At 37.0% G+C, this 15213-nt stretch overlaps 1 protein-coding gene across 3 annotated transcripts in view; it reads right to left on the bottom strand.

Moving 5' to 3' along the window:
• Positions 1–606: 606 nt before the first annotated feature.
• VAV3 (vav guanine nucleotide exchange factor 3) overlaps positions 607–15213 on the bottom strand; it is a 122720-nt gene continuing 108113 nt past the window's right edge. For 2 of the 3 annotated variants that reach the window (XM_017729759.1, XM_017729760.1), the window contains 3 exons: positions 10205–10288; positions 4789–4940; positions 607–3085 (listed from right to left, as the gene is read on the bottom strand). In XM_017729759.1, the coding sequence (XP_017585248.1) occupies positions 3044–3085; positions 4789–4940; positions 10205–10288 (278 nt within the window). In that variant the 3' untranslated portion in view covers positions 607–3043. The remainder of the gene's footprint in view (positions 3086–4788; positions 4941–10204; positions 10289–15213) is intronic. The other variant, XM_017729761.1, reaches the window with a different exon arrangement.

Below are 15213 nucleotides of genomic sequence, written 5' to 3'. Positions count from 1 at the left end.
AAATACTTTTATAAACACATTAATAATGAATGTTACATTGTAAAAAATACATGAATGGGCTACATCACAAAACGGTTATCAAGTAGCCCATGAAATCAGGCACAGACTGTATTTTCAGACTTGAGCTCAGTTCAGCCTGAATTTATATGTTAATTCACATACGACAGAGGGAGAAAAAAGAAAAGTGGAAGAGGAAAGATGTCGTTGTGAAAGACTACACATAAAACTTTTTAGGCACAACTTCTTTTCAATCAAAAAAAATTACAAGTATCATCTTTGACAGACAAAAATCAATAGTATATGACTGATTCTCTACAGCTAAAAATATAATAATAAATTTAAAAAAAAAAACTAAAATCACAAAACAAAACAAACCTCACCATCTTCCTGGATGCTGCACAAGGCAAATTATCCTGACAACAAAAAGTTCTCAAGGTAAGCTATACTATGCCACTTACACTGACAGCTCAGTTTTACAGCTAAATAAGGATTATATAAATCCTGGAAACCAAAACGGAACATTATCAACTTCTCACAATGAGAAGGTGGTGAGACAAATTAAGCACAACCTTCACAGTAGCAAATTACGTATCTTGACACATACCATTAAACAAAAAAATTAACCAGTTTATTATATTTAACATATTTACAAAATAGTACAAATTAAAGTACTGTGACTCCATTATTGCATGACAAAAAATAACTCCATACAGGCAAAAGCAGCACATGAAAGAGACACTCCAGAATATTTAGGAAGTCTTTGGTACTCAAAATATAGTTTAAGATGCAGCATTAACTCAATCAATACAGGGCATTAAAAACAGACAATGATATGTAGATTTATGCCACAAAAGTGAAGTTTACCTATGGCTTTCATTCTTCACAAAGGATGACTAGTGGACTCAGGAATTGCTTAAAAGCTTTACAACATTTTTAGGATGGAGAGAATACTCAAAATGATTCTAAACCCAAGCTGTTAAAAATGACTGAGACATTTTTCAACTCATACTGAATTTAACTGCCTCTTCTCAGAACTATATGACAGTAAAGCACTAAACACTTCAAAGACTTAGAGCCTATTCCTCTACTCCTTAAGCAGGCAAAACTGGAAAAGAATCATCTTTGTCTACTTAAGGAATATAGGATTAAGCTCACAATAGACAATCAAACAGCATGGCAAAACATGATCAAAGACTGTATACTCTACACTGCTGTACACATCATTTACAAAATTTTTATGCATCATCTACATATTTACAAATGCTCTCAATTATTCCATCAAGTAATGTACTCAACACAATCACAGTTTACATAATTTTGAGGTAAATCCTTGAGAAGTTAGAGCATTGGCAGAATTTCATCTGCAAGGCTGCATCTCTCAAGTCAAGTTTCTAATGAGAAGCTCCTCTCTTTCCCCTGGTCACACACTCCATGCCAGGTGTAGCAGATGGGTAAGACAGTTGCAGAGATGAAGGGGATCTTTGTGAATTCTCTGTGTTGTGCTTGATTCTTCTTGATGGCCAGGAAAGGCCAGAAAGAAGCAAAGATTCCTGGAGGCAGCGAAAGAGAAACCCAAATATGTACTAGTAGATTCTGCACTGTGGACAAGTAGTGGAGATTATGTTGCCTGTAGCCTAGGAAAACACTGCAGTGTTAAATTGTGCAGTGTCTGTGCACACTAATGGCAAGATGCCAACAGAAAAACAGGACAGGCAAAAGCAACAGAGAGGATTGTGGGACAGGATGAATTAACTTCATTTAAGAGCTTGATTTTCTTTCAAGCTAGGCTTGACATTACTTAAATATTCAATACTGCACATCTGAAGACATCAGCCACATTTATTTTAGCTTATAACTACATTTCTGCCCCTCTATAATGGCATTAAAACACTGCCTCACCAAGCAGTGGACACCATTTTACAAGGCCTGATCTTTCAGCCTGGCTAACCTAGACACATTTTTCCTTGGGGATGTTCAGAACACTGCAACAAGACAACTCCCTCACTGAACTGCCATTAACATCCCAGGAAACAGGAACGGAAAGGGCAGAAAGAAGTTTGTAAGTTCTATTTGCATTCACAAAAGGTGACAGAAACTGTCTAACTAGGAAAACACAGTTTTGAGTTGAAAGCATCAAAGTTCATCTGGATCAATCAAGAGGTAAAGATAAACACTTTTGTTCTTGAGAAATGACATCATCTTGCATTAGTATTTTCTCCTACAGAATAGGTCTGCAGTATTTATCTAATGTCATTGCTGAAAACTTTCAACTCATCTTGTCATGACTATCCTCCAGTTGCACTTTTATTGTCAGCTGCTTAAATGAAAAAAACTCACATAAAAAGGCTTGAGATGACAATAAAAGGATCACACAATTCCACTCTGTGGATGTTTTTTAAAACAATACACATCACTACACCTTTTTAGAATGTCTTTAAACAGATTGTCAGAAGATTTGGGCAGGACCTCAAAGTAGCCAATTAAGTAATTATATATGCATGAATACTACTCATATTTACTATGTATTTCCTTCAGAATATTTTTAAGGGTGTAAAATGGTTTGTAAGTTGATATGTGAAGTAGTTTGATGTCTCAAAACAACCCTACTTTATGCCCACTGGAATGATTGAAATCTGTTTGCTGCATGCAGTGATAAGGAATAATAAGCCTTCATGTCCTTGTACCACCACAGATGTTAGCTAGAAAACATTAAATATTCAGCCATTGCTAGTACTCATGGTGTAGTACAGGGTGAAATGAAAAGGAACAAAGAATTTTGTTTTCCAGAGATCTTCTGGGAAGGTGAGGGTTGGACTTGGTACTGATCCCCCCTGACGGCAAACTGGCAGCTTGTTTCTTGCACAGCTCTGGGTAAGGTAGTATCTGTCAGCCCAAACTTCTGTATAAATCCCAACACTAAAACTCAAAGGTTCAGACAGACAAAAATGTTGCTGTTTAAATACTTAACAAGACCAGTAACACATTGAAGATATAAATTTTTACAATCCCTGAAACTGCTGGTCAGCAGAGGATAGTTTTTAATTCATTCGTCCTCTTCAACATAAGTTGATGGAAACCAGCCCACCTAAAAAGGGGAAAAGCAGAACAAAATAATACATGAGATGCACAGGGTTTTTTTTTAATGGCTGCACTAGGCACAACAAGGATGGGTCTGTTCAGTAAATATATTAATAAGATTACAAAGATAAACTTGGCTGACTTGACACAGTGAGGGTAAGTACCCTTAAGAAGATAATAACTTGCAGATATGACAATTTGGAGACGAACACCTTCTATGTCACTTCCTCCTCCAAAAATCTAAAACACATTTGCACAGATTGGAAGTCTAAAAATTCAGAAAAATGCCAGGAGTGGAAGTAGTTTTACTACAGGCAGGATGCTGCTATTTTTTGAATGAGGAGTTAAACTTTTAACAGGCTCCAGTCAGGGTCCAGGGAATCCTCTTGTAAAGAAAACAGTGACTGGTCTGATTGCTTTACATGGAGTTGAATTCCACTGCCACCAAAACAGGTGTTACATATGACAGAACTAGACAGCAGAGTCTAGTGTCCTACACTTCAGAAGTTATAAAGTTACCTACATTCTGAAATTAATGATGTGCCAAATAAGTATTATGTAAGATATACAGTGATACAATGTCATGTATTTCTTACTTTATGTATTTGCTTTCAGTTTTTTCAGACTTCTTTATAACTAAAGTCAATTTAACATTCATGAAAGAACTCAAGAACAAACCTAGAGCATGACTAGAAGGGGTAACTGCAGAAATTTTGTTTTAGACTATCTTGCCAAAATATCTCCAGAGGCTGAGTCTGTAATGTCAAGTCCAGGCTATGAAAGCCACCAAGGAATGCCAGCATGTAACAGGGCATCCTTTAGAATGTGGGCAGCTGCATTACAATGAGTTGTTCAGCTCTCTTCACATGTAAAATGTATACAGCATAATGGCTATTTCTTCTGCTTCCCTATTTTATTCTGGTCTAATTGACTACTATTTAATAAGCTTTAACCATATAACTTTAACATAACCAAGCTCATGTACACAATAAAAAAGGTTCTCCACATAAAGCAGTAAGTCTGGACATGCACTTCAACTGGACTTGCAACTATCATTTCCAGCTTCCAGACAAATCTACATTCTTCCACCTCACATTCCTTGACCCTGCATCTCGCCACTTTAGACATGGAAACAGCAGCCTCAAATGTTTCTGACTAATCTGCATTAAAAGGCAGTAAACTAAGATTGAAACAGTAAACCCTTTATAGGTCAAAACTGAAAGTTCACTTCCAAGTCTCAGAGCAGAATGTTAAGTGAGTTCATAAAAATCCCTGCTAAATATGTCACTTCATATGGGCCACATTTGTAGACATCAAAGAAGCAACCTCCTTTAAAAAGAGTGTTTGATTCCATTGCATTGTAGTCTGGCAGAAAGATGTGGAAAATCTTTCTGTGGTAAAGTGCTAAACAGAGTTCCACAGCACCAGGAACCTGACCCCAAATATCTGTCTGCAAAACAGTTCAAGAAAGGTCAACTGTAGCAGTGCTATTAATCCTGGTTATTTTTCAAACATATAAGCTTGCCCAAATATTCAGCCTGGTAGTTCGCATTAAATAACTAATAATTTAGATGCTGGGAAAGCCACCTCGCTAGAGTTCTGCCTGGCTCCTATGCAACAAATATGAGAACGTGTTCCATTATGTGAAAAAATCACTGTTAGTGAAGGCAGAAATGAGACACAGGAAAAGAAAAAAAAAAATAGCCTTACCCTTCCATTTACTTCACCTCTCCACCAGCCATTGGCACTCATCTTGGTATAAATTTTGACAACATCCCCCTTCAACAAGGACAGTTCTCGCATGTCTCGTGCACAGAAGTCATACCTGGCTATGGCAATGCCTATCACCTTCGGGCTTAGCACTGAAAGGAAGCAGATGGTGGTGATATTAAGGTTGGTTAAATGAGGGCTACCAAACTACTGTAAATAGAAATACTGTAAAATATAAAACAAGGATTCCACAGCAACATACACTGGCATTCATTTTATGCAAAACATCTGCACTACAGAGATCAAGAAGATTTAAATACAGGCAAATGGTGTAAAAGTTGAAGGGATTTTTTGTGGTTTTTTGAATAGTCCTCTTTATTTTTAGAAAAAAAATCAAACTAGATGAGCCATAAATAAAATATTCCCCACCCTGAGATTCTAAAATACATTTGCAATTATTTTATACTTGTGCTTCATAATAAAACTCGCTGCCAGTTATATGCATCAACATATTTTACAGGTCACTAATTTCTTTCCAAAAGAATTATTAGCATTTACAGTTGATTTAACTTTAGACCTCTAATGAAGCAAAACAAACAGAATAAGGTGCTGTTCTTTCAAAAAACAAGTCCCAAGTTAAATATTAATGCACTTAAAACTGGAAGCTAACATCAGCATGAGCAAAAAGGCACAGACTTTCTACAGGAAGTGTCCACGGATCATTTGCCACAATCTGCATTAATATTGACTGATGTACATCTATTCTTTTCAGGAGTTTTTTTTCTGTAAATCACCAATGAATTTGTTCTACAAAATTAAGGTTCAGTGAAATTAATACTTTTAAGTTTTAAGGTACATCAATATAGAAGAATTTTGCCAATGTAAAGCCCAGACATTTTAAACAAAAAAAAGCTGTTAAGAATTTTTAAAAAGCAAAGGTGCAAAAAGCCTCACTTCAAAAACCAACCCCTCTTTCCAAACAGTTTTATAGGAAATTATGTGTCCAGCGCTGATGTAGAATGTCGAAACGTTCAAAAGAAACCCTCAAAGATTCCAATGTGAGGACAATGAGAGGAGAGTGGGCATGGCCTAGCAGATACAAGACCTTTGACTTGAGCACTTTAGAAAGAATAGCTACTACTCTATGGCATTTTGTAGTAAGATTATTTGGTCAAGGCATTTTTTAGCTTTTTTTTCCATGAATACAACTTTTTCCCATGTAAATTACTGTAAAAGGAGTTCATGAGCCCAGGTAAGCTTTCTACTGAAAAGATTTCAGAAGAATTCATATGATCATGATGGATGACTTGGTATAATGTACCTAGAATCATCTCTCTCCTCAGAACCCTTCCAAATTTCTTAGAAATGCCCAATCTTCATTAGGAAATGCCATTAAGATTCTAGTTTAGCAATGCTCTCAACAATGTAATACTAAGAACTCATAGCTAGTTGCCTTTAATTTAAATCAGAAACCCAAAACATGGCAAATGAGCTGGGAAATCTAAACAGTTCAGCTCTGCTTGCATCTAAGTTTTCTTCTGACCCCACTGGACCACAGATACATAACAGTATTAAATATCTGCAAATCAATGTATGTTCAGATCTTAAAGAGAAAATACACACAGTTTAATTTAAAATAACAAGGAACAGTATGTTTAAAATATTATTAGATATATCATAAAAATTGAATGCCTAAAAAATAGTTTTGACAACAGATTATGCCCTATTTTCTATCACGTCACTAAAGTTTAGTCCAACATTCCTGACTGCTTATGTAGAGTACGCTTATCGGACACTTGATAAATTATGTAAAGGATGCCATATAACAGAGAATCAACCTCTAAATTCATGGCTTACATTGATGTTGCAAAAATTTAGGTGATATATTAAGCACATTAAAGTTCAAACATGCTTTTTTTACCCCCTTAGCAAGTCAGATATAGATGCTACTTGTTTAGATCCTGACATGAATGGCAGCATTTGTTTTGGAGAAAGAAAAAAAAAAAGGGCAGTTATTGATTGTAGGGTCAGTAACCATTCCCAGGTGTGCAGCAATATCACTGGCAGATTTGGAGAAGCATTGCAGGATGGAAGAGTGATTCTGGGGAGCAGGAGCAGGGTATAATTTCAGGTTCTAGAAAAAAGATAAAGGGGCAAGGAAAAAGATTACAGGAAGCAAAGACGAACACATTTTGGAAAATGGGGAAGAAAATAACTAAGAAGGGAAGAAATGCATAGAGGAATAATAAAGAAGGAAAATAGCAAGGAAAATTAGAGAAGAAAGAGGAGCACACCTGGGGGAAAGGAGGACTTCTAACTCTTTTTCAAGTCACAAAGCAGAAAGGAAAAGGAGAAAAATAAGAGAAATCAAAACCATATATCTTCAAAAGTCTTGAGGCAGAAAGTAGCAGAATTTAGATTAATTTAGAACCCAAGATCCATACTGTCAAATAAAAGTGAAGTTCCCAATAGGAAATACATAAAAGGAAGTCAGATGAGTGATGGAATACAGGGAAATGACAGTGCTAATTTTGGAAAAAAATATTAACCGTATCTCTCTGCTGACACAGTCACAAAAACAACTTGAGTAGAGACTATCAGCCCTGTCCCAGGATAAGTAAAACTTGAGGGAAGACAACACATGGAAAGGACCTCTGTACAGATGGGAGAGAGAAGGAATGCTGAGTGAAGGGCAGGAGGAGGACAGCTACAGGAAAAATGCAGGGAGACAATGGGATTAACAGCAGAGATCGATGGAAACTGAGGGCCCAACAGGTGAATGAATGTGAATGAGAAATTAAAGAGGGGGAGAAGAGAAAGTGATAAAAAAGAAAATAAGCTGTTGAGAAAGCAGTAATAAATAAGCCTTGTGTATTAGGAGGGAGATTCTCAGAGAACTAACTGGAAACAGAGTGAGAAATCCAAAGGAGGTAAATAAAAAGTACATGTGTGAATGAGAAAAAGATGCTTTTACTTAATCTGGCTTTTCCTTCTGCAAACAGAAGATGATGACTACTGGGAACTATAATCGGCTTTGATTTACACTGGAGTATGTTGGACATTAACAGTGAAGTAGATGTGCTGCAAATGAATTTTAATACTAGTTTGAGCCTGATGAAGCATCTAGGTGCAAACAACAGAGATCACAGCAGGCTGGTCTAGCTCACATGCTTAAATTCCATGAAGGTCAATGTACTATTATTAAAGCTGTGAGTAGCTGTTTCTCTCTCCTTGTGCTCTGGCCTCCTCATAAATCTGCAGCCATATGCCCTGAGGGTTGCTCCTGTGTATTAGTTTCCATGCTTCTTGAAGCCGTGTACATTTATTTGTACATGTACTGTTTCACCAAACCTCAGTTCTGCTATCCAGACACAGGCAGCACCTTCAGTAGTGCTCAGTAGTTTGTTCTCCTGTGTTACCAACTTCCATATCAGCAGAACTAAGCCAGCTCCAAAGATACTTTTGAAAAAAACACTTGTAATATCATGAAATACGTATTTGTTCTTTTAATATAGGCAAATTATTTGGCTATTTTTAAAAAGGTTTAACTACAAGCATATGAAGCAACATAGCTTAGCAATCAGAATGTAACAGGTAGATAAGCTTAACTAAGAAGTGCAGATCAATAATTTCCTTTAATATTTTGTAACAAAATACTTAACCTGGCATATTGTGATATGCAAGACATTGAATCTGTACCTATTATTATAGTTATTACTGAATTTTCTGATACAGCAGTTTTTCATGTGGAAAAAAGGAATGTAATTATAATTTGTTGAAACCACATATGGGAATATGTGGGAATGTGTAGTAGGCTTAAAGTAACTGAGTGTTGATTGCTGTTCTATCACCTTAGGCCACTGCATAATTTTGTCCTCATGCAACAGATACCAGTTTCAGTAAGAACAGAATTTAGACTCAACTGGGCAGTTGAATGCAAGATGTCATCTCCTATCCTTGCCCAAAAGGACAAAAGCTCACAGGGTTTACCTTGAACAAAGGGCTACAACTTAACTCCTCCATGTTGTTTCAAATCAGGTGAGTGCTTCAGAGCGTCCGGCGAGCATCATGACCACAGGGCAAACAGCTACACCAAAATGGCTTTCTACTCATCTTTTCTACAGCTGTGTCCCTCTATAAAAGCAAATGTCAACTGGAAGAACACCTTCTAGCTCAGATTCTCAGTCGTTACTGTGACTACTGAAAAGCAAAAGTATCTGCCCCAAAAATATCTGTATGTAAAGGGCATAGAAATGGAAGAAACAACTGAGGGGCAAAACATCCAAGTGCAGTCTAATAGATGGAGATTGAAATCCCTGGGGTGAATCAAGAGAGGGGTCATCAGAGATGCTCTCAGCACAAGTAAGCACTGTAACCATTCTACTACTGAGCTGCCATCTACGTCCTTTTCCCCCTCAATAAACTACGGAAAGCCTCAAGAATCCTTCTCAGAGCACTAAATAATTTGAACAGCTTCTGTGGGGCAGGTGTAAAACATACTGCCCACTGAGATCTTGATAACTACATCTGCATTTGTGCATGCTGGACACCTCCCTTCCCTAGTGCAAAAGCCAGCCCCAATCCTGATGTGCACAACCCAGGCAGTGTCCTCCACCCCCTGTACACAAAGGTAGGCCAGTGTAATGTGAGCAAATGCTGCGTTCTCCACATCAGCAGCTCCTTCCATGTACTCCTCAAAGACATTCACCTTTCTACTGGCAAAATTCTTCTTCAGTTGTCCAGTGGTGCAGTTCACCTCTTTGAAGACCAGATCTTACAGATCAGAGCAAGTCATACCCATACTGATGCACTAATTGAGGCTGCCAATGGTAATACTTTTAGCATTTTTATGCAGTCTCTTAGTTTGAAATTATTGCATCTATTAAAGCCAGAGATGGTTAAATGGAAATAAAGAAAACAATATTTAGAAAACAGATGGGCAAAATTAATTAACAATGTTAATGCAGAATTTAAAGAAAGCATTCTCTACAAAAAACCCTGCTATATTCTAAGATGCTACTGCAGTATGGTTTGCTGCAGGGATGGGACGAATATATTATTTACCAACAAGCAGTGAGATTTCCATGTTTGTGCATTTGAACAAATACATTAAAAATGTATAGCTCGTAGATGTCAACTGCATGGCAAATTAACAGTCAAGTGGTCACTGATGGAATCTGCTGCAACTATTGAGCTTTGCAACCCCTATTCAAACTGCTTATTGCAATAAGCAGTAACAATTCAAAAGTTTAAGAGTTTGATTTTGTTACACTCCAAGAATAACATGTAATAACTGTTTTTGGAGTCAGAGAAGAGCTGAAGTATCTGAATCTAATGATTCGTCCCTTCCCTCACTTGCTCCACACAAACAACAGAAGCAAATGTAGAAGAAATATAAAAGCAGTAAAAGCAGTACCTGACCAGAAAGGAGTGGAGGAAGGGGGAACAAAGCTGTAGTCTGGAGGAGTTACAAAAGAAAACCCACAGAACAAAGAGGGGGCTTAGAGGAAAAAAAAAAGAGAAAAAGAGAAAAGCAAAACAACATTGAAATATTGGCATAAGATTTAAATAATAGTTTTTTAACTATATAATTCATTGATAATAAGGAAACTAAGGTTCCCTACTAAGGATGTCTGCAAGGAAATTGACTGTAATAACCAGAAAATTTGGATCTCTGATTTAATTTTTAACAGTTGCATTTTTCAAAGAGTAAAGTAGGAAGAAGTCACCCATTTAGGGTTTCAGAGAAGCAAATCGTAAGCGCAGACTCTTGCAAATATTTTCGGATTTAACAGAAGTTTCTTTAATTCTTTGTGTGCCCCACTTCTTACCATTACAAAAGCAAGAACTCATGCATACATAAATCCTCTTGAGCCCAGCAAGACTAGTCACATGCCCTTAATTAGGAAATAGTCTAAGTTGAACTGGAGTCACATATTATGGCATGGAAAAAAAGTATGCATTTTGCCCTGTTAATCATTAACATCAATAGGAATTCCACAGCTAAACTACATCCTCTAAGGCCCAAACTACTGCTCACATTTGCCGTTTCCCCAACTTGCAAAAAACCCCTCGAGCAAGCAAACAATGCCTAAGCTTGGCCTAGGCAGAACCAACATATCATCCTAAGTCCCTATAGCAGCTTCCTTGGGTGAAAGCCACAGGTGTACTTGCTCTATTGTCACCAAAATAGGGGCAATGTACTTTTAAATGCAAAATTTAGATGAAGTGAACTAGAATGGCTTCAAGTGAAGCTACAGTTTATTGATCTCTTTTGAAGAGGCAATAAGGATATATAGTGTGCATGTCTAATAAAGTTGGGATCTTTGCTCCCAGCCATGATTTGGAAAGGTACATTCATCTCAACTGGATAAATGATAATGTAGCTTCTAAATTATAGCTAATAATATATGTAATTACTGAACAAGAGTTTTCCTTCAAAAAATAGCAGGGTTATATTTATCACTTACAGCTACTTCTCTGAATTTATTCTTGTGGCTACACATGAAACACAGTAATTTTGCTTCAAAATGGCTATTTGCAGGAATGGTGACTAGAACGATTTTATGCAAGAATTCATGGTGGAGGTAAAGATACAGTTTTGTGCATCTTACCCGGATGACAATGGATACATTTGTGACAAGGAAACTATAAGCATAAATAAAGTAGGACTGATACTGTATTTTAACATTCAAACTATGGATTTAAATAAAAAAAAAAACAGACCACAGAAGTCCCACAACACAAACCAACAGCACTTTAGGTTAGTGTTTCTTAGGACAAAAAATCACACTCCAGGGCCTCTTGCACTCTGGAAACTCCCTTCTGATCCTTCACAATGATGATCCTTTCTCCACCTCTAACACTAAATGTACTATGGGATGCATGAGGTTACCTGAGGGGCCCCTTTATACTGGAGACAGTAACCCCAAGTGACAGCTCTGAGGGGAATTGTGCTACACAAACCAAAACGGCCACTTGACTTAAGAGCATTCTTAGAGGCAAATACTCGCCTTTATTTGTACAGAAGCACAATGGCAGCGTGGAACAGCAGCACACAGAACACAGCCACGTTAGGTGCTATATGGTGGGTGGCTGGTCCTTAACTGAGCAGATTTTTATCCTAATTTTTCTCTCTGATACAGCTGGAAGTTTGGTTTTATGTGTCAAATTCTGGACAAGTAAACCTATGTGGGCAAGGAAATCCTACTAGGTTTCTACAGATAACTGGTCTGTTTTGATGATAGGGGGTTGGTGTTGGCTTTTAAGCAGAAAGGCTGAATTCTTTTGATTCCTTAAGGGTTGGGATGATACTTGCTTTGTTTTACTTTACTAACAGATACCTTTACACAGTTAATGCATTAAGCAGTAAGATGACCTAACTAGTTAATATACCTACTCCCAGTTAACAGACAAAGTAAAACATCACTCAAGTAGTACTTGGCTTCATGAATTAGGTTACTTTAAAATCTAGATTTCATAAAGATTCAAATTTCTCAGTATGATTGTGCTCTGCATCAGCAAATCAGAATACAGTGCCATTATTCTATTCCAGAGAGTAATGTCCACTTTTCCTCCCTTTTTGCCTTTATTTCATTTACTGGCTGATCATTCCTGTAATCTAATGTAAGAATTATATTTTTCTCTGTAGCAAAACAAAATTTGATCATAGTGTGTGTGTCTAGAAAAGCCTAAGACTGAAAAATTAAGAATACATACCATTTCCCAAAAAACCTTCCCAATTAACTTGAATTTCTGTATTGACAAAAGTAAATGTCTGACAGCTTTTACAACCACATTAAAAGTGTACAGTGAATACCAGAACAACATGGGTGACTTCTGCAAGGCCAGGAGACTGAAAATCACATTTCTAATCCAAGTGTGAAGCCAAAAATTGGAAAGGCAAAATAACTATACCACTAAAATAGAGATTTTTATTCTAAAAAAATATTCTAAAAATCAAGTAGATGCTGAAGCTAGAGTCAAATTCCCTGAAAATTTAACAAGTTACAAGGTGACTTACTATGACTCATATTAGAAATTACAAGTTAAACGAAATGCCAGTTGTTTTTCTGTTCCCATATGGGTAAATGAAAACATAACAAATACAAAAAAATTAACATACTCCTTTCTCATTCTTTTCTGGGAAGTAAAGTCAATTCGGTATTGCCATTCAATTTCACAGCAGCTGAAAGAACTTGGCAGCAGAAAATTATAGAACTCTGTCAAAGTCTGCAGTGGTTCAACTAATATTTTTTGGAAATACCTTTCCCACTTACTCTGTCAGCTATATACCCTAAAGATCAGCTGTTATGAAAAAAAAGTTGATGTCTTTTCAAAAGACGGCTTCATTAAAAAATCCAGATATGTGAATAGCATAGAGAAAAATACTGTGTTAAACCCAAATCCTTCTTCAAATCAGCTTCACACTGCCAAAGCCCATTGCATTCACTAGCTTCAGCCCCATGCTGAGCAGCTGCAAAACTGAAAAGAAAATGGAAAAGTGCCCCTCTACCTCTTCAGCTACTTTGCCCGGCTTCCTTTCAACAACTATTTTTCTTGCACTTGCTTTATGTAGGAAGAGAAAGAAAAAAAAAAAACAACTGTGTGGTCCTCACTGAGGGTTGTGAAGTAAACTCCATGTCCAATGCTGCGCCACATGACTTACTTGCTTCCTCTACTAAACTAAACCACACCCTCAAGTTTCCCAAATTCTTTCTAAATTCAGCCCAGCAGGGTTCACACAGCCTAGATTTTTCTAGGCTTTTCTTATATCAATTTGGTAAAAATGAACAAGACAGGTTAAAAACCAAGCAGAGTGACCCACAGATGGACTGTCAATCATGGACATTTTGGTTCAACAAACAAAACAAACAAGAAAACAACAACAAATAAATCACCACACTCATGGGGACACACTTCACTGTCCGATCCATTAAAGGAAGTGTCATTCAGAGCCAATCTAGATAAAGCAGCAGAATTATGGAAATCTATTAGATTTTACATGAGGAGTTTGAGAATTGGAAGGTTTTTCAGATCAGTTTGGTCTAAGACAAAACCCAGTTTCCACCAGCATAGTTTGTACCATTAAAGGTCTGATAGTTAACTGTAGCAGAGGCACTTCCACACCTCCTTGACCAAAATGAGAGCCTCCACAGTCATTTCTCTTGCTCTCCCCCATACTGCCTAAAAGATATTGTAAAAGATGATGTTTTCTTTTATATGATGACTCAAGTTAATGAGGATGTACTATAAATCTTGTATCCTGTAAAGCAGGAAATGATTGAGCTCTTGCAGACTAAGAAGTTGGTGGACAGTACAGATACATTCTAACTGGCCAAATTTAAAAAAAGAAAACAATCTGGTTCTGCTCACAGTCAATAATAACTCAAACAAATGCAAAGTAAATCAAGCAGGACACGTCCTCTCACCAATTAAAGCCCCAATGCTGTGTGGAGGCATGGGATGAGGAAAGTGCAAGAGATGGCAAGAGGAAGAGAGAAGCACGGGGAGACCACAAGCCAAAGGGAGAGGAAAGGACAGGGCAGATAAATTCACCAGGAATGGACATGTACAGCATAGAGAGGAGACAACAGACAGAAGTCCTGGGAAGCAGTGAAGGAGAACAGAAATGGAAAGAAGATGAATTGGGAGGTAGAGACAGTAAATGAAATGCCCAGAGACACACTGATTTCTTACAATCATTTGTCCTAAATTATCTTCGCTTTAATTAGGGAAGGAAGAAAGCCTCCAAAGTTACAGAGATGTTATGGAACAGAGGCAAGCAAGTAAACAACAAACACAGCAAATGAAAGTAAGAAAGTCACCATCAGCATCACAAAGCCTAGACTGGACTTTCTGGGCTTTCACAGCAGTCTTCATATTGTTAAAATCCCCATTAATTTTTATTTTCCTCTTATTATCTGTTACAGTACCAAGATGCAGCCATTGTCTGCAGAACAGCAAACCTAATATTTGCTCTTTGACAGAAACATTATAGACTTCCCAGAGGCCAGCCATGTGGTAGAGGTTTTATCATTAACATTGTACCTGTCCATCTCCTGAAAGTCATGCTGCCTTCCACTTAAATTGTAATAGCGTAAATAAAGGATGGCACATGCACTGTAAGCCTTCTCAGTTTATTTCTAAACTTCAAAACTTTCTAACTGCTATTTACATTGCACAGTAGTTCATTAACTTTCAGAAGCTTAGTAAGTGGACTCTAAAAAACATTCAATGTTAAAAAACATGCATAAAAATAATTATGATATAGTAAATCTTTTTTTTTTTTGACACAATTATTTCGTATTACTGAGATGCTACTTCATAGGGCTATGCTACAAGACTGATTTATTTAAATCCCCTTTTAAGGATTAGAAATTGTCACAGATATTAACACTTGTAGCTGCACATATGCAAATCTCT

This window comes from Corvus brachyrhynchos, unplaced genomic scaffold (assembly GCF_000691975.1).
Source record: "Corvus brachyrhynchos isolate BGI_N302 unplaced genomic scaffold, ASM69197v1 scaffold101, whole genome shotgun sequence".
In the NCBI taxonomy this organism is placed as follows: Eukaryota; Metazoa; Chordata; class Aves; order Passeriformes; family Corvidae; genus Corvus; species Corvus brachyrhynchos.
Note: the sequence above shows the minus strand (reverse complement) of the source record. Positions and strands in the feature narration are given on the sequence as shown.